This window comes from Microtus pennsylvanicus, chromosome 1 (assembly GCF_037038515.1).
Source record: "Microtus pennsylvanicus isolate mMicPen1 chromosome 1, mMicPen1.hap1, whole genome shotgun sequence".
Taxonomy (NCBI): Eukaryota; Metazoa; Chordata; class Mammalia; order Rodentia; family Cricetidae; genus Microtus; species Microtus pennsylvanicus.
The window spans coordinates 126,646,042-126,665,777 of NC_134579.1; the positions used below are offsets into that span (position 1 = coordinate 126,646,042).

The 19,736-nt window shown below is 54.3% G+C and overlaps 1 protein-coding gene across 2 annotated transcripts; it reads left to right on the plus strand.

The window, feature by feature from the left end:
* Window positions 1-3,580: 3,580 nt before the first annotated feature.
* Asphd2 (aspartate beta-hydroxylase domain containing 2) lies at window positions 3,581-12,560 on the plus strand. Of its 2 annotated transcripts, XM_075983487.1 has the most exons (5): window positions 3,581-4,156; window positions 4,997-5,114; window positions 6,680-7,782; window positions 11,543-11,656; window positions 12,146-12,560. In XM_075983487.1, exons 3-5 carry the CDS (start codon window positions 6,975-6,977, stop codon window positions 12,253-12,255), a joined length of 1,032 nt encoding a protein of 343 aa, XP_075839602.1. In that variant the 5' UTR covers window positions 3,581-4,156; window positions 4,997-5,114; window positions 6,680-6,974; the 3' UTR covers window positions 12,256-12,560. The 2 variants fall into 2 exon arrangements, with proteins under 2 accessions (XP_075839602.1, XP_075839612.1); XM_075983497.1 differs by lacking the exon at window positions 4,997-5,114.
* The last annotated feature ends 7,176 nt before the right edge of the window (window positions 12,561-19,736 follow it).

Here is a 19,736-nt window from a genome sequence, read left to right on the forward strand (position 1 = left end):
AAGTGGAGGGGAGAGAAAGGGAGGGGAGCAGAGAAAAATATATAGCTCAATAAAATCAATAAAAATAATTCTGTCAGTAGGACAGTGAGGTGACTCAGTGGGTAAGGGTGTGTGTCACCAAGTGTCAGTAGGACTCAGTGGGTAAGGGTGTGTGTCACCATGCCTAATAGCCTGAGTGGTAGCCTGGGCTGCATAGAAAATGTGTGTGTGAAAAGGAGGTAGACACTATAGAACATGCGGGGTTTCCTCCTGCCCTCCATTCCAAGTCCTTTTCTCCTTAGCTTTCCACGACCCTAAAAATCCTATGATTTCAGCATTCCTCCTCCAAGGGATATCTTTTGCATGTATGAACACAGAGCATCTTATGTAAGAGAGCACACATGTGTTCCTCTTCTGCTGCCACAGGAATATACACACAGACCTGCACATGCACATTAAGCAGGTGTCTTAGTTGCTTCCTTGTTTCTGTAAAAACACCACAACCAAGGTAACTTATAGTTCCAGAGGGTGAGTCATGGCTGGGCGCAGGGAGGCAGGCATCACACTGGAATGATAACTGGGCACTTACACCCTTTTCTGTAAGTAGGAGGAAGAGAGAAAGAGAGAGAGAGAGCTAAGTGGGCCTGGGTTTCTGAAACCTTAAAGCCTGCTCCCAGTGACACACCTCCTCCAACAAGGCCACGCCTCCCAATCCTTCCTAAACAGTTCCAGCAACAGTTCCAGGTTCCTTCCTAAACAGGAACTAGCATTCAAACAGATGAGCGAGGGTAGAGGGGCGTTCTTGTACAAACCCCCCAGAGAGTAAAATGATACCATAATGTAATTGCATTTTCTTTGCTGTATAATTTACCTAGAAACTTAAACTTTGAGATCACCCATGAATCCATCCTTTCCTTCTCAAAAATGTTATTGTATTACATCGTGAAAGGGCAAGTGTCATACAGTGAAGTCAGTTAATGGCTGTGTGTCGTACAGTGAAGTCAGTTAATGGCTGTGTGTCGTACAGTGAAGTCAGTTAATGGCTGTGTGTCGTACAATGAAGTCAGTTAATGGCTGTGTGTCGTACAGTGAAGTCAGTTAATGGCTGTGTGTCATGTACAGTGAAGTCAGTTAATGGCTGTGTGTCGTACAGTGAAGTCAGTTAATGGCTGTTGGGTTTCTTTTGTACGGTGTTTAAGACAGGGCCTAGCAATAGAGCCCAGGCTGGTGTAGAACTCCCATCCTCCTGCCTTGGCCCTTTCAGTTTTAGGATTCAGGCAAGTAAGCTGTTGGTTCTTGTTTGTGGTTGTTTGTTTTTTTAAAAAACAGGGTTTTCTGTGTAACAGCCCTAGCTGTCCTGAAACTCACTTTGTAGACCAGGCTGGCTTCAAACTCGCCTGCCTCTGCCTCCCAAATGCACCACCACCGCCCTGCTAAAGCTGTTGGTTCTTAACCTATGAACATTTGTCATTTTAACAGACACTCAGGATCCCATTCCAGAGTAGCCACACCCATCTCTTAACACTTCCTGCTGTTTTGTTGTTTTACTGTGACCTTGATTGAGCTGTGTCCTCCCAACCCCCCACCCCAGCACAACACACACATACACACACTCCCTCTGCAGGTGAGCTGTGTCCTCCCAACCCCCCACCCCAGCACAACACACACATACACACACTCCCTCTGCAGGGGCAGGGAGATGGGTGGCCCCAAGCTGCGCTGGTGGTGTAATGATGGGCTGTGGATTCTAGAGTGGGCTGCAATGACTTCCCTCAACAAGACAGGAGGGAGGAGAGCACCGTGTCGGCAGTGCTGAAGGCAGGCAATTTAGACCCATTTAGTCCTGCTCTCAGCCCTTTCGCCAGCACAGTGGTAGTGTGGCCACAGTTCTCACCCCAGAGTCCCCTCGACAAGTCCTGGGTACCCTTTTCTGGCAGAACTCACCTACTAAGGCCATTGGAGCTTGACCGAGATTGGAGTCGTTTTCATTTTCTGAGACTCTCAGCAAATTAAAAAAATAAAATGGCCAGAAAGGTTAGCAGAACCGTGTCTGTAATCTGGTCACCGAACAAGTAAACACTCTTAACAAGCACGGAGCCCTATAATCACTCTGGTCACAGATAATTACAAGATTCATAGACAATATTAATTCCTAATGCCCTGCAGATGGTGTAGTCCAGGAATGGAGCACATACGGACATCCATATGAAAAATAGCGTTCTTTATGCGTAAGTGCCTTGGATATGGCTAAATTTGGGCAACTTTCTAAACGTGAAGCAGGGCACAGCCCTGTTCCTTCTCTGGCCACTCGGTCCAGTTACTGGCGGGAGCGGGAGGGCTGGGTGTGCAGCTCTGTCACACGCTTGTGTCAGCACGGGGCTGGTGTGCAGCTCTGTCACACGCTTGTGTCAGCACGGGGCTGGTGTGCAGCTCTGTCACACGCTTGTGTCAGCACGGGGCTGGTGTGCAGCTCTGTCACACGCTTGTGTCAGCACGGGGCTGGTGTGCAGCTCTGTCACACGCTTGTGTCAGCACGGGGCTGGTGTGCAGCTCTGTCACACGCTTGTGTCAGCACGGGGCTGGTGTGCAGCTCTGTCACACGCTTGTGTCAGCACGGGGCTGGTGTGCAGCTCTGTCACACGCTTGTGTCAGCACGGGGCTGGTGTGCAGCTCTGTCACACGCTTGTGTCAGCACGGGGCTGGTGTGCAGCTCTCTGTCACACGCTTGTGTCAGCACGGGGCTGGTGTGCAGCTCTGTCACACGCTTGTGTCAGCACGGGGCTGGTGTGCAGCTCTCTGTCACACGCTTGTATCAGCACCCACCCTAAGTGCATTTTACAAACTCTCAATTGTGAGTATTCCAATTGAAATCATACTCGGTGGTTTGACCCATTGTTCCTCAGTCTACCACACCGTTTGGGGAGACCCTGGAGCTGACAGGAGGTGGGTCTGGCTGCAGGAAGCAGGTAGTGGCAGGCAGGAAGCAGGGCTTTGACTGACGATGGACTGTTCTGCCCGTTTCCTGAGCTTCGATCTCACACTTCCATGTCCACCATTCCTCCATGCCTTTTCTGCCATGACGGACTAAAACCCAGATAAGCCTTTCCTCCTCAAGCAGTTTCTGTCAGATGTTTTGGTAGCAGCCATGTGAAAGAACCTAGTAAATTAATGAATGTAGTTTGGGCTATTGTATTAAAATAAAAAGCGGAAAAAATGTTCGTCTACTTCTGGAGTTGTGACGGGGGCTTAAGTGACAGAGGTGGGGACTCCAGGAAATGAAGGAGTGGGTTCTGAGTCAGGAAGCAGGAGGTCTGGGTGAAGTAAGTGGGTTCTCAGCCACCAACAGTGCAAGCCTGGGTGAAGGGCCAAGGGGTTCTGGGACAGGCCCGAGAGATGGATCCTGGACAAAAATGAGGATTCTAGGCCATGACAGGGATGCATGCTGGGATTGAAAGCAGTAGGTTCGAGGACATACACAGATGGGCTGTGGGCTGGCATCCCACCCCACGCTCCCAGAACTCCCATGCACTGTTCCTCGGAGCCCACGCTTCCCTGGGCGCTGGCAGCGCGGTGTCCCCAGGCCCAGCTCAGTCTTCCCTTTCCATTCTGTGAGCTGGACAGAACAGACCGCTGCTGGCTAGACTGGGCCTCCCTGTGGGCAGGCGCCAGGTCTGCAACAGCTCCCGCCGGCAGCGCCCAGGCGGAGCACGGAGCCGCGGATCTTCCAGGCTGTTCCATTTGCAATTTCATCCCACGTGTCCGCGGGGCCTCAGAAGTGTGTGTGGGATCCATCACAGGCAAGAGGGGCAAGGGGAAGGACACCGAGGGGAAGAGATGCGGGAGGGAGGACCCAGCTGGACCAGTGCGGTTGAAACACGAAGACCCAGCGCCTGAGGCGCGCACCTGGCCTGCGGTGGGGCGGGGCTCGCGGACCTCCCCCCGCGGACACGCGCGGCAGGTGCACGCGCCGGGGGTCCCGCCCCGCCGCCCCCTCCCCGCCGCCAGGCGCGCGCGGCATTGTGGGAGTTGTGGTCCTCGGAGCCGCGGAGCGCAGCGCGGGCAGCACCGGCTCGGCGGGGCTCGCGGCTCGGGCCGGGCGGCTGCTGCGGGCGCGGCAGGGGGCGGCCGCGTCCCTGGGGCAGTGGCGTCGCCCGGCTCCCCGCAGCCGCCCGCGCAGGTAAGCGGTGTCTCCAGGGCTGCGGGGCTGCGGAGGACGATGCTCTGGGCGCCCGCGCCTGCATCTCAGGCCGGCCCAGGGCCCGCGGTCGCCTAGCACCGGCTGCATGCTGAGTGCCTCTCGGGCTGGATCGCGCCGCGCAGCATCACCCCCGCCTCCTCTCTTCCCCCTCCTCCTCTCTTCCTCTCCTCTATTGCCTTTTCTCCTGGTCCCCCATTCCTCCTCAGCATCACCCACTTTGACCCACCTCCCTGTCCCATGAATTGTCACGCGTCCTGACCCTCCTTCCTACTTTTCCAGGTAACCCTTACCTCAACATCTCATCCCCTGACTACTGGGCATTACTACCACCTGCGTTAAAACGTCTTTCTGACCTGGCTCCAGGGCCTGTGACACTGGCGGGAGACTCTGAGGAGGGAAGCTCCCTAGAGGGGAGGGCTCGTCTCCGGACAGCTCTCGGGCTCTCTGGTAGAGAGGACAGCGAACATCACACAGCTGCTGTGCTGTGCCTTGCAGGGGGGGTTCCGGAGTCTCCTGGCTTCACCTCAGGGTGACCCGGGCTCTTTAGCATCAAAAAGCCTCTTGAGCTGGTCACCTGATCCGGGTTAACTGGGTCAAATGCAGACTGTCTCCCCTGGCATTCTTCGTGTTAGAAGTTATCTTTGATTGGACTTGATTGAATTTGGCCTTTATTCCCTGGAGCCCGCTGGTCTTTGAGATCTGAGGTGTAGAACCTGCATGATGCCCATCACTGATGGGAACCAGAAGAACCAGTGTGCATCCACCCATCCTCCTGCTGCCACTCACTCCACTAAAACCAGAGATGTTTTCTTGTCACAGGTTAGCTCTGGGCTTGAATGTTCCTCCGTGGGTGCAGGAACAGCCAGCCTCTTGGGGCTCTAAGTGACTGGCAGCTCCCAGTTCACTCTCTTAGCACTGGATTGGATCTCTTGAAGAGGTTAGGGTCTCTCCTTGCTGAATCTTTCACTGTTCTGTCTTAGGGAGGGCTCTTGTCTGCCTTGTCCGGAATGAGGCTGTTGTGAGGAGGGGAAGGGCTCATGGCCCATGGAGAGCTCCCCTAGCCACCCACCCATTGTGTGTGTGCGCGTGTGCGCACGTGTGTGTACGTGTGTGTGTGCGCACGTGTGCGTGTGTGCATTTGACATGAGCAGGTTAGTGGGAACTCAGTTTCATAGGTCAGGTACTACCACCAGCTGAGTCTCCGGACACCCAGGAAACCTGCTGCTGAAGACAGTTTTACAACCAGCTGAGACTCTGGGCACCCAGGAAAGCTGCTGCTGAAGACGGTTTTAGTTGCAGTTTAGAAGGAAACGTGTTTCATTTGGGGAATCCTGGACTGGCTTGAAGAGCAAGTGCAAAGAAGACACCTTTTCGGAGCTTTTTCCCTTTTCCTAAACTGGAAACAGCGAAGCGTTGGTATCACCCATGGAGGAGGGGCCAGCGAAGGAGCTTAACACCCGAGCTTTGCATCTTGAGAAGAAACTGGCTTCTCTCTCCCCCATTCCTGTACTTTTCCTAGAAGCATGAGTCCCCATGAATATTCAGTATGTGTGTTTTTTTGACTTCCTAAACATTATAGTCAAGTGATTCTTTATTCAGCCGACACCGGGATGGTGCCAGTAGGTGAGGAATGGGCACCAAAGGTTCTCCATGAGACCAGGAGTGGACATCACCCCAAGTTGGGGTGTTTCGGCCTAGCATTCTGCTCAGGGTGGGAGTCTTGGGACACTCCACGTTTGGTTTGCCTGTTACTCTCACAATGAGGGCTCACTGTGACATTATCCCCAGCCAGTAGATGGATGAAAGCTTAGAGAGGGCTTAGAGAGGGGACATGCCCTGCAAACAGCTGGTGTCCACTCCTTGTCTAGCCCATGTCTAGTTTGGGTGTGTAACTTCTCTGCTGTGCTGAAGACTTCCCAGGCCTCGCTGGTCCAGGCAGCAGGAGACAGTCTTGCTGTCATTGTACTCTATTCTCCCCTAGGGAAGGAGGAGGAACACTGAGATGCTCCCAACTGTGTTCCTCTTGGTGATGGAGGGCTTCCAGGAGGACGCAGACCTGACTGCACCACTGTGAAAAAGGAGGGGTGGACAGAGTGTATCAGAGGAATTGGGGGACACTCTGGGTTCTGGAGATCTGGGAGGCACAGTTGGACTTGCATTGTGTTCTACAGTGACTTGGGTTCCACCTCCCATAATGGTGGCAAAGCAGCGTCACTGCTGTCCTCAGAGGTGGGAAACTGAGTCCAAGACGTGGACTTTTCCTGTAAGGCCAACTGAGTGGCAGAAAGAGGTGTATCTGCCACAGAGGCCACTCCAGGGCACCCGCTTCCTTTTCCGACGTGCTATTAGCCTGATTTACAGCATGCTTGTAAAGAGAGAGCGACTGTGCCATTCTGACAGCCCTCTGCTGTCACATGATGCATTTCCATCCTCCCGAGACTCTTGTATTTAGGACTTTTCTTTTCATAACTTTAACGTGCTGTTTTCTGCTTTCCATCCTAGGTTTGGACACCATGAAGATCCTTTCATGGTGGCTGACTGACTGCATTTGCTAATGGGATATAAGGCAGCACCCTCTGCCCAACTTCAGTGACTTTTGCTGGTGGGCCTCGTCAGCAGGCCTCACCATTCATCAATGGCGCCCTTGGCGGGAACTGAGGGACAGTGGCAGCCATGCCTCCCCCTGCTCCAGCTACTCCTTCCACCTTCTGCTAACCTGGATGTTGTGGGTACCGTGGCAACCCCCAGAGGACTGATCGTCTGAGCCAGCTTCCACCCAAGCACTGAGTTCCTCAAGATGTGGCTGGAGGGGCTGGTGGTCTGGAGCTGGTCTCTGGATGGCCTGAGGGACTGTATTGCCACTGGCATCCAGTCTGTACGGGACTGTGACAGCACAGCCGTTGTCACTGTGGTCTGCCTGCTGGTCATGTTTGTGTGGTACTGTTACCATGTGGGCCGAGAACAGCCCCGACCCCATGTGTCCGTCAACTCCCTCCTGCAGGGAGTGGATGCCAATGGGCTACAGAATGGGTCCATGTACTGCCAGTCCCCCGAGTGCGTGCGCTGCATGCACCACGATGGTCTCAACCAGAAGCTTTACCACAACCTGCAGGAATATGCCAAGCGGTACTCATGGTCCGGTATGGGCCGCATCCACAAGGGCATCCGGGAGCAGGGCCGCTACCTCAGCAGCCAGCCCTCCATCCAGAAGCCTGAGGTCTTCTTCCTGCCTGATCTCCCCACTACACCCTACTTCTCCAGGGATGCCCAGAAGCACGATGTGGAGCTGTTGGAGCGGAACTTCCAGGCCATCCTCTGCGAGTTTGAGACACTCTACAAGGCCTTCTCTAATTGTAGCCTCCCACAGGGGTGGAAAGTGAACAGTACCCCCAGCGGGGAGTGGTTCACCTTTGACTTTGTCAACCAGGGCGTTTGTGTCCCCAGGAACTGCAGGAAGTGCCCACGGACGTACCGCTTGCTTGGCAGCCTCCGGACCTGTATTGGAAACAATGTTTTCGGGAATGCCTGCATCTCGGTGCTGAGTCCTGGGACTGTGATCACGGAGCACTATGGACCCACCAACATCCGCATCCGGTGCCACCTAGGTACGTGGATGGGGTAGAGCCCCAGCATGCACAGTCATGGAAGCCTCAAGTAGCAAGGTGCTTTTGCCTCTTGAGTGCTTTGACCAAATACAGACACATTCAGCTGGGTGCAGTGGCACACACCTATAGTGCCAGCACTCACTTGCTTGGCAGAGGGTTGAGGCTTGAAGTGCTAACCTGCACTCTATGTGTGCACGTGTGTGTGTGTGTGTGTGTGTGTGTGTGTGTGTGTGTGTGCGTGCTGAGGCCAGGGATCAGCATTGAGTCTTGTGTCTCAGGATCTGTCTACCTTGTTTTTACAGGATTTCTCTGGAATCTGGGGCTCACTGGCTATGTTAGATTCGCTGGCCACAAGCCCCAGGGGGGTCTGCCTCCCCTTCTCTGACTCCCCAACCCTGTAACTCTAAGTGTGTGCCACAGTGCCTTGCCAGCTCACATGCGGAAGTAGCAACTCAGGTCCTCATGACAATACTATAAGTGCTTTACAAGACTTGGCCATATCCCAGCCTCAGAGCCTGATTTCTTGGTGGTGGTCTATAAACAACTGTGACGGCAGAATATGAACCTCATTTTTTTTATTCTCTCAAACTTTGACTCATTCTCCTGTGGTGCTGGAGATGGAAGCTAGGCACTCACACATGCTCTCTGCCACCAGGCCACACACCAACTTAAATCTAGGATCTGGCAGGAAAGGCACTGTCTGAAAGAACTTTGGAGGAGAGGCCGGTAAGTGTCCTCCATCTTCCCTGTCCATCGTGTGAGCTGCTGGCCACGTGTGGCTGTTGAGGGCTTGGGCCATGGTCCGTGGAACAGCTGAGCTAAAGTTTTCACTTAAGTTTATGTATCCAGCTATGGCTGGTGGCTGCTGTTCTCTGTGGTGGTTGACACAGAACCCACGGGGGTTCTGACAGTGACAGAGGGCCTCAGTGGTGCCTGAGAGGCTAGGAAAGATGCTTAAACATTCTGAGTCACCACAGATCAATGGTGTCCAGTATTCTGGTCATTTTATTTAAAGTCTAGGAATCGTGTGCGCTGTGTGTGTGGCATGCAAATTGAGTGCCAAGCTAAGCTGCCTTTTTATCGAGCCCAGCCATGAGTTAGCTATGCTACAAGTGTGCTGCTTCCCTCCTCTGAGCTGCCCCAGAGTGAGGCAGCAGCTCTCCCTTGGGGATCTGTCAGAGGAGGTGTGTCTCAGAGTGGCCATCAGTGCTAGGTGCAGAGTAAGGTACATGGAGGTAAACTTCACAGCTGTGGGGGACCTTCTTCCTGGTGAATGGTGACAGAGTAGAGCATGCTGAGCTAGGAGGTGGCAGCTGTAAGAGGCGGTGCTGGCTGGCAGGAGACGGGGAAAGTGGAGAATGAGTGTCCCGAGCAGGCTGTGGTGGGGCTCGCTAGTGCACTTTGCAGGAGCCTGTGCCAGATGCTAGGCCCCCACCCCCTCTCACCCAGCGGTTCTGCTCCCTCTGCTCCCTGGGTGGGGATTCTGGATACGGTGTGCTTTGCACTGAAGATGTCTGTGCTGAGAAGCAGAAGTACCATCGTCAAAGGGCTGCTGCGGTTGGCTTGACAGGCAGGTGGGACAGGGTGGCAGCTCAAAGCCAGAGTCTGGATCCACGGGCAGCTGCGGGCTGGACAGGGTCCGAGCCTCCAGAGACCTCATCGCCTCTCTGCAGAGTGGACACACAGCTCCAGCGCTAAGGAGAACTTTGAGGACACAACTCACTAAGTGGCCATTTGGCATAGTGCCTGGCAGTCTCCTGAGTGTGGCAGTGGCTGTCATGACTACACAGTGCTCAGTAAGGCATCTCCCACTGTCAGGTCCTGGAAGCCAAGCTTCCTCTTTAAAACAGGGGGTGGGGCGTGCTCAACCCTGCCTTCAGGGCTATTTGAAGAAAAGTAAGTAGTTCGTGCCTTTGAAGTTCTCGGCAGGCAGAGGCCAGCTTTATTACCAGGTAGGCTTTGATCCACACCATGGCTTTGCTTTAATAAACCTATGGCAAGAGTCCATAGAGGGAGCTGGGCTGCAAACAGCTGGAAGGCTGAGGTAGGGTAGGCTGAGGGGAGCAGATGGCTGACTTAGGCCAGGCTAGGCCAGGTTCAGGGCTGTTGGGAATGGGAGTGAAGCTTTTCTTTTGAAAGGTCTTGCTTTGTGGGAGCTTTTGATTTCCAGGGTACTGGGCTGAACCCGAGTCTGATGCATGCTGGGAAAGTGCTGAGCCACTGAAGTGCATCCCCAGCTGCCGTGCTGTTCAAAGGCTTTGGAATGCAGAGCAGGGGCAGGCCTGGGAGACTGATGTGGTCAGGATCCAGGGGTGCGGAGCAGGCAGCCGGGGAGAAGGACATGGAGGTTTGGGTCGCTGTGTTAATGTCTGATATGTGCGTACCATATACTTGTGTGAGCGTGCATGTGTGCAGAATGTGCGCACTGTGTCATTGTGAACACTCCCTTCTCAGGCCAGCTAGTAACTTGTAGGGAAAAATGGGTCCTTGATCTCCGTGGGAATAACAGGGAATTGTCTGTTGAAGAGGTCCTGTTGTAGGCTGGCTGTGCATGGACGAAGCTGGCTTGGATTCCCATTAATCCCAGGACGAGACATCATGAGTTCTTGAGGTCATGAGAACCTAGACTGATGTAAGCAATCGGTCTAGGGCCCAGACCAGATGAAACCAACCAAGGAGGAGTTTGGCTGGTAGTAGCCAGCACGGCCTCGCCAGTCCCGCCTGACCCTCAAAAGACTGACTGGCTGTGTGACAATTCCACATGCTGGGTGGCTGTCAGATAACAGGACAGGGCTGGCGATGTGGCTCAGTGAGCGAAGGCGCTTGCCTTACAAGCCTGATGACCTGAGTTTGATTCCAGGAACTCACAGTGGGAGGACAGAACCGCCTCCCCTAAGTGATCCTTTAATGCTCACACTCATGTGGTGTCAGGCACACCCCACACAATATTAATACAAAGTTTTAAATTAAAAAAGAACAGAAACAGCTGGGTGGTGGTAGGGGAACTGAGAGTTCAAGGCTAGCCTGGGCAACACGGTGAGACCCTGACTGAACAAACAAAACATCCCAGAGGCAGACTCCACAAGGTTCTGAGGCTGGAGGTCCAAGGCGGAGCTCTGTAGGCCCAAAGAGGCTCTGGCTGCCAGGTGAGTGTCTTAGCCAGGGTTCCTGTTTGCTGTGATGAACACCATGACCAAAAGCAAACTAGGGAGGAACTCACACAGGGCAGGAACCTAGAGGCAGGAGCCGAATGCAGAGGCCATGGAGGATGCTGCTTACTGGTTTGCTCCTCATGGCTTGTTCAGCCTGCTTTCTTATAGAACCCAGGACCTCCAGCTCAGAGATGGCCCCACCCACAATGGACCCTCCTCCATCAACCACTAATTAGGAAAATGTCTTACGGTCAGATCTGTGGAGGCATTTTCTCAACTGGGGCTCCCTCCTTTTGGATGACTCTAGTTTGTGTGCCATGTGGGCATAGATTCGCCAGCACAGTGGCCGTGGCGTCCTCTTGCTGTGACCTCATGTAGTACAAAGGTCCGTTTTATAAGTATAGATCCCATGCATTACCTTAGCCTAAAGATCCCTAATTCCATCATCTCGGTGGCCTCAGTCACCCACATATAGCCCACAGTGTGGACTCCAGGGGAGCGTGTGGAAGATCTAAGCTTTTAAGTGCCCACCGGAGCAGCCCAGCTCCACCTTCTAGCAGCCTTGAACCCTGGCCACCTTCACTCTCAACCCTCTGTTTTTCCCCAAGGTCTGAAGACTCCCAATGGCTGTGAGCTGGTGGTGGGGGGTGAGCCCCAGTGCTGGGCAGAAGGTCGCTGCCTGCTCTTCGACGACTCTTTCCTGCACACTGCATTCCATGAAGGTGGGCGCTGCCTCTCCCAGAGCTTGCCCGCCTGCTTGTTTATGGTTGTTTTTAAAAGAGAAGTTTTGGGGTACCAGACAAAACTGACCAGGAACTCCCAAGGCCCCCATTTCACCTTCCCATGCAGTCTCCCCACATGGGTAGCTGGTATGACAGGTGACGAGCCAACTTCAACCAGCTGTCATGACTTGAAGGCTGTCGTCACATTCAGGTTCATTCCCAGTGTCAGACGTTCTGTGGGTTGGGACAACAGTATGCGGACTGTGTCCGCAATGACAGTCCCACTGGCCTTCCCAGGTTCCCTCCCTGTTTTTCTTTCATTCGCTTTCCTCAAGACATTGGAGAGACCTTATGAACATTCTCCATCTGGGACGGGAGGCCTTCCCATGCCCATAGGCCTACAGCTCGGCCTAGATGAGTGTACAGGGCCACCCTGACCCCCTATGCTCCTCCTCCCCACCCTGACCCCCTTATGCTCCTCCTCCCCAGGTTCCGCTGAGGATGGCCCACGGGCGGTCTTCATGGTGGATCTCTGGCACCCCAACGTGGCAGCTGCCGAACGGCAGGCCCTGGATTTCATCTTTGCTCCAGGACGATGAGGACGTTGCCTGGGCTGGAGCCAGGCTGAGTGGGGCCCAGGTGTACTGTGGGACAGCCCAGTCCCTGCCGTGGTCCATACTGGAAGCGTGAGTGGCCTCCTGTCCCCATGAGAGCCCTCTTTCCTTTGGTTACTGGGAACTTCTTAGGTTTCTTTCCCCTTCCAGTTATCTACTGGGACTTCTGGCCTATTAGTGTGTCCCTTTGGTTGTGACCAGAGACTCTGTACCCCTCAAGTCTGTGACTTTGCTACCTGATGTCTTCTCTGTGTTCTGGAATAGAGTAACCAAATGGCCATTTGTCTGAATGAAGTCATCTTAAACTTTGTAGCTGTCTCACCAGAGACCACAGCCATTGGGCCCCACAGCTTGGCCTCTGATGCTGTCCCAGAGCAAGAGACAGCCTGCAGTCTGCACACCTGCTTGGCTTCATTAGGGTCTTACCAGTCACCATCAGGGTGGTAGTAGGTATGGGTCCAGGGAATCCATCATTATTGCTATCACCCGAAGTCTGTCAGAGTCCCTGTGGTTGTGACCAGGGCCTTTGCTTTAGTCACAGCTGCCTACAGAGCCGATGGCCAGTGAGGGCTCCCAGGTTAGCAAAGGACAGGGATGCTCTTAGCTCACTGCCTACCGAAGCCTACTGCCAAGCCACGGCTCACACGTGCTGCTGCTGCTGTGGTTTTAAGTCCACCGAGATTGTCAGGAAACATGCTCGGCTTAACCTTTGCCACCAACCAGGTGACCGGGTGTCCGTCATGCTTTGGAGTCTGTTGCCTAAGAGTCAAATGCTAGACTAGGGGACAGCAAAGAATCAGCCCCATGTCGATCAAAACATTGACTCAAGCCCATGGGCGTGAGGACACGGAAGAGAGCTACAGACCCTGAGATTCACAGATATGACATTGGTCTTTCGTCTCCAGAGAAAACACACAGTTCTCTTCCCAAAATGAAGGCTAGCCAGAGGCCCAGATAGCCACAGGTCAGCTGATATAAGATCCTAGTCAGCCATTCTCAGAACACGCTTTGGGAGTAGTGGCCCATGGTTCTTGCCCAGAGCAGGACAGAATGACAGGTTGCTTATGTAACCCTGCGTTAGGTCTGAATGCAAACCCGACTCCTCTAGAAAGCAATCCAATGAAGTCGGTCCACAGAGGAGAGAAACACACTGAGACTATTTCTGTGCTCAGGGTTGGAAGGGAATCTTTGGGCTCCAGAGCTTCTGCACCCGGGGTTCTCAGCAGAGACCTTCAGAGTGCATGGTTCCCATGTGTCCCCACTGCCCCCCTACATGCCAATGACATGGCTGTGGAACAGGAAGTGAATAAGAAACTTGCTGACAAGAGACATGCTCATGTAGCTTGTGAGAGCAGGCAGGGCCTGGGCAGCCGGAAGTGACGGGCTGGTGTGGGAGCATGCCTCTTAGTTTCTGAGTTGGCACCAATGGCTGAGGCCAAGGTCAACAGTGGGTGAGGCCAAATGGCTGTCTTAACAGAGTCCTGTGGTATGGCTCGGGGCAGAGCATGGCCTAGCATGCATGAGACCCTGGGTTCCATCCACACTACATATGGCAGGTGAGTGAGGGTGCGAACAGGAGCCAGCCAGTCTGCAGTGTTGAGTCAACTCAAATGGTAAAACAGACAATATTTGTGTGGGAAGAATTTGTAGTTCTTACATTTTGCTGGACTCATGCTCAGCATCTGAAGTTCACTCCCCTGCCACTTCTTGCAAACCAAGTCCCCTCTCCGAGTCTCCCTTGGTCTCCCTGAAGAAAAGTCTGGTGTTGGCCAGGCGTGGGATCCTCTGCATAGCAAAGCCACATATCCAAGAGGCAGGGATAAAGGAGGACGGGCCATTTCCCCTGGACAGCGGTGGCAGCCAGGTGCCCCGGGACAGCCTGACTGTCCACATGCCAGTGACAACCGACAGCCACAACAAGTCGCTGCACCAGGAAAGGAAGAGCGTGGTCCTCCCAGGGCCAGGGTGTTTCTCATGCTCCTCCGCATACACCGCCAGCCAAGCAGCTGCTGAGGTCATTTCTGTGTCGCCAGGACTGCTGGAGGGGAGAGAGGGGAGCAAGCCAGGCCCAGCTCCAGAAGGAATCCCCACTTTCCGCTCTTTCCAGTTCTTCATGCCTCTCCAGCCAAGACCGCAGCAGTTGCTTGATCAGCTCCAAGTCACCATCAGGTCCTCAGAGCCTAAACCCCTTTCCTGTCCATCACCTCTCCAGGATTGTGTGGGCTGTCTTGACTGCATGCAGCACAGACAGGTCTTCAGTGCCCTCCACCCCATCCCCACCCCAACAGCAGCTGCCCTCTCTGTCTGGGGTGGAATGCAGACCCACCTATAGTTTAAAACTCATTTCTGTTTTGGGTTTGAATTGCTGGGGTTGAGGGTCACTGATTTGCATAGCAAGGACAGTAAGCTGTAGACAGTAAGCAGAGGGGTATGTCTAAGCCCTGTTCTGAGTGATGCTGGGCAGGCCACCTGACCGGCTTCTACAGCAGCCAGTTTGCGATGCTTGACTACATCCTGGGCACCGGGTTTTGTTTCCTTGTTTGTTTGCTTGGGATGGATCCAGGATCTTGAACATACAAACACCCTACCACTGAGTCCTGCACTAAACTGTAACATCCCACACTTAGCTCATGAGTTTTGGGTCTGGCAGATCTCAACTTAAAGGCTAGACCTCTGACCCAGACCTGACCAACCAGCCTCCTGAGGTCCTATCCTGTTGGTTCAGATTTTGGGCACATGACCCAAGTTCTTACGCTGGGACCACTGAGAAAGAGAAGGAGACAGCTAAGAAAACACATGAACCACAGGAGAGTAGCTGGCCTCCATGTGGGGTCCATCTGCATCCGGATGCAGCTTGCCTGTTGATTGTTAGGTTCCAGGAGCAAAGCAACTGCACTGACTCTCAAGCCAAGTTTGAGTTCTGCTTTCTTTCCTGTGCCACCACGAAGTCCCAGTCAGTCTCGTCCACAGGATGGGTCTCATGCTTGCTTCGTAAACTTAACCTGACTTTTCAATCAGGCAGTACGATGTCAGATGGGAGGGCCTGTGCGGATGCACACATGCACGTTAGAGCAGACAGACTAGGGGCCAATGTTTTCCTAAGGCTCCCCACTGCACTGCAGGCAACGCTGCCAGCAGCCTTCTCCGACATTTCCCTCCCCGGGCAATGGCTGCTAACCAGCTGTAAACATGGGGAACAGGACAGAATGAGGCCACATACTTCAGAGCTGCTGACAGATGGCCGTGGACATACTCAAGCAGACTGCAGTGCTAGGTGGCCCTAGGAGGTGACATACTGGACTGATCACTTCCTGCCACCTTCCCAGGTGACCTCTGGTCACCTCCATTCTGTCTTCCTCCTGACCCCACTTGCCATGTGAGAGTATTCCAGGGGGGGTTGGGTGGCTCACTGCACTGCTGGGGATGGAACCCAGAGCTGCCGCACACAGGCAAATACTAACTGCTGCATTTCACCCCACTGATAAGACCCTAGGCAGCCACTCTTCCACTCAGCCATCTCCTGTCCCCTACGCAGGCATGGCTACTGAGCCATGCATGCCCCTAGCCCCTCACTGGGGGTTTCCAGAGGAGCTCTAGCATGAGCCCAGCCCCTCACAGGGGGCGGGTCTAGGCAGGTGCTCTGCCCCTATTCCCCTCATTGGGGGATCCTAGGGAGGGGCTCAGTCATGAGAACCTCTCGCTGGGGGTGTTCTAAGTAGAGGCTTTGCCATTGTGCCCTTCACTGGAGGATTCTAGGCAGGTGCTCTACCGCTGACCCATCAGAGTGCAAACACATTTAAAAAAAAAAACAGGGATGGAGCTCAGTGGTAGAAGCTAGCCTGAGTGAGGTCCCAGGTCCCACTCCAGCAGCTATGCAGCAGGCACCCACCTTTTGCCATTTCTCTTCAGCAAAGACTTGCATAGTTTCCCCTCTGTAGTCACCCAGAGGCAGCTTAGGTTGTGAGGACAGCTACACCACAGGGACTCCAGTGTGCAGATTTAGGTGTCCTGCTGGGGCCCATGCACTGTAGATGTGGACATGTACCCCAGACCCCTCCTTGGTACTAAGGCCCAAAACAGCCAATGTCCCGGACCCTTGTAGAATGCCTTGTCCTGAGGCTGTGGGAGGGCCAGCATCCTCTGGACTTTAATAAAAGGACAAAGACTGAGCAAACTGAGCAGGGGGGTGGGGCAGAGGGACACACGACACAACAGCCACTCACCGTCCTTGGTAATAGGTGCTGTAATAGGAGCCCAGATGCTGAACCTGGCACTAGCTTGGCAGCTGGGGTAGGAAGTGAATGTGGGGCCGCCCACAGCCTCCACAGAGCCCTAAGCCATTACTGTCGCACGCTGGGCCTGGCTGTAGGAAGGAGGGACAGAGACGGACTGCCACTTGGCAATTCTGAAGCAGGCTCTGGGCTCCTGCCGGGGCTCAAAGACACCCAGAAAGAACACAAAGCAGTTTCCCTCACAGAGAGGCCTGGAGGCAGGCGCCTCCTCTCAGAAGCCAGCAGTTGAGGGCTGGGAGCAGGTGTGTGTACTGGGCAGAAGGTGGATGCAGACAGAACCAGTGCTCACCTCCCCTGCACTGCTATTTCCATCTTGAGGTGGGCACCTGCCATCCACCAAGGAGAGTCACTCCCTTGTCTGCTGCCAGGTCCATCCACTTACTGTCCACCCTCTCTGGACCACAGGCTGCAAGCCCTCCCCAGGGGCAGCCACAGCCTTCTAGAAGCCTTTATCACCACCACCACTCTCCCTGCTTCCTACCCACTTGGGAGTGGTGACCTGACCTTCCAGCCAAGGACAGGCATGCTCTCATGCCCAGAGGCTCCTGGGAGGAGCTGGCACCTCAGCAGCCTCACCAGGCCTGCCTCCCCCACAAGCCACCTAGCCCACTGCACACTCAGAGTTCAGTTTGCAGACACAGGATATAGCAGAATCCTGCCATATGGCTATACCGGATGACTGTAAACTTACTGGCTTAAAATGTCCGGGATTCCCCCTTTGCAGCTCTGGAGGGCAGGAATCCATCCAGACCCCTTCAGCTCTCAAGCAGGTCCCCTCACTACTTCCTGGCACCCAGCAGCCACCGGCTTCTCCCTCAGCGTCCCTGTTCACACAGCCCTTCTCCCGGTACTCAGCTCCCTCAGCTTGTTTCAGAAGCACCAAGGACGGCACCCAGGGCCTGCCTGGACACCACGAGGCTACACGGGACTGTTACCGCACGTTAAGAGTCACAGAGTCAGGGATGGGATGCCTATGGGCCAGAAGCATGCCTCAGAGGTGGGGACTGTTAGGCATGCTGGCAACTGATGGGGTGAGGCCAGGTGACTGAGCCACCTGGAGGGGCCACCCAAGGGCTAAACACAGCAGTGACCACCAGAGTGGGCAACTCCAGCACAGCACCTGGGCTCCACCTGCACGCCTGTCACTTGGAAGTGCTGTGAGTGGATGTGCCCCAGTGTTTCCCAAGGGGTCTATTTTCCCAGTGGGAGTGATGGCCAGGTGGATCTCTCCTGGGAATGTGGGCCCCACAGTTCATAGTGGGGCAGGGAGTGACCCCAGCAAGGCTCGATGCCCTTTCCTCCTGTGGTCTCTGTCGTGTGAAGTCTTTTGTCCAGGTCCATGGTGACAATCTGGGTGTCAACTATGAAGCTGCAGATAGATCCCTCTGGCAGACATTGCCCCCGACGCTGCTGTGGAGGGCCTGGTGCCCATCCAGGACAATGAGAGTCTGCTATAACCTCTGCTGGGCCTCTGCTATAGGAACACACCATGTTTAGAGGGTAATTTGGGATGTGTGGGCTTGGCTATGCACAAACTGTCCTAGGACACTGGAGCAGGAAGCTAGGGGTGGGGAGGAGGCTCTTTCCCAGCAGCCTCCAGGCCAATCACTGTAGAGGCGACAGCAGTGCACACCTCCCTGGGCTCCCACAGGTCTCAGTGGACCTTCCATGTCAGCAGACAGACGTCACGGAGGCCTGCCGGACAGCTCGGTGTAAGTCCAACAGCCTGAACTGGCTTGGCAGGAGAAAAATGATGAGGCAAGGAGTGCCTGCAGTGTTTCAGGACTCAAATTCTTGAGTTAGCCCTGGGATGAGATGCACACGGGTTCTGCAGATCTAAGGGAAGTAACTCCCAAGATTCTTTTTGGCAAAAGTGGAAGTTTACACACACACACACACACACCTGCCAATGGCAAGCAGCTCCCTGTTTTAGGCAGCAGGACCAACTGGTCTGTAATCAGGAATGGAGAGGGACCTTTGCCCCCTCCCCGGCCACTGCCTGTCCACACCCCAGTGAGGTATCCTAGGATCAGGGAATGCTTCCTATCTGAGATCCCAACCCTTCACTGCACAAAGAAGCAGAGCCGTGGACTTGTCGCATCCTCTCAAGAGGTGGTACAAAAGGGACTGGTGAGGCTGGGGCAGGAGGCAGTTGGGTATCTGGGGCACTGTGTGTGGAAGCTATCTGCGTGGGAAATGTGACTCCAGTGTACTCCTGGGAAGAGCCTATGACTGCATACAGCTCAGCTTCACCTGAAGGGGTTGGCAGGGCCATCTGGAGCCTGATGGGGACTGGCAGATCCACTCCCAACAAGGTTCACAACCTGCTGGCCAGGCTACAGTTTCTCATGGGGCTACCTGTATGTCCTCACGACATGTGGCCCACACCCCCAAAATAAAAGGCCAAGAGAGGTGTGTGTGTTACTAGTGGTTGAGACCAGAGCCTCATGCCAGGAAGCATCTTAACCTGAGCAAAACCCTCAGCCCTTTCTCATTTTCAGGTATGGACTCAGTAGGAACCGCGGCTGGCAGCAGTGCAGGCAGCCCTGAGCTTGGGGTCTTCCTGCCTCTCCTCAAAGCTGGGAATACAGTGTGGATTACGGGTAAGAGCAGGCTTACTGCAAAAGCATGTGGACCCGAGTTCAGATCCCTAGTGCCCACATAAAGAGCTGAGTGTGACCATGCACATGCCTGCACCCCACCCCTGCAAGGAGGGGCAGGGGAGTTGTGAGGTGGGAAATGGCAGGATACCCCATGTCCTCCTCCGTTCTCCTCCACACACATGTACCATACACACAGAAAACTAACCACTTGATACGTCCATGCTCAAGACAGAATATGCTCCTGATTTATAGAAAGACTCCTGGGGGTATTTTTAAAGACTTCCCATGCAGTGGTGCTCAGGTCACCTTTGGTCCCGACTTTACTCCGGTGTAAGTTTAATCGGGAGGCCCACAGCAGCCCACAGCACTGGTTCTACAGTGGCTGTGTTCTGAGTGCAAAGCATTCCTGGGCTCAAAGCAGTCCTGCCAAGGTGCATGGGACAGGTATGGGCTGCACACAGCTCCATGTCACACGAGGACTGAGAGAGGTCAGTGACATCCCTTGGAATAGCTTCCTGCAAGAGTCCTCAAACCCAGGCAGTTAGTGGGCCACAGAGGGAAGATGGGATGC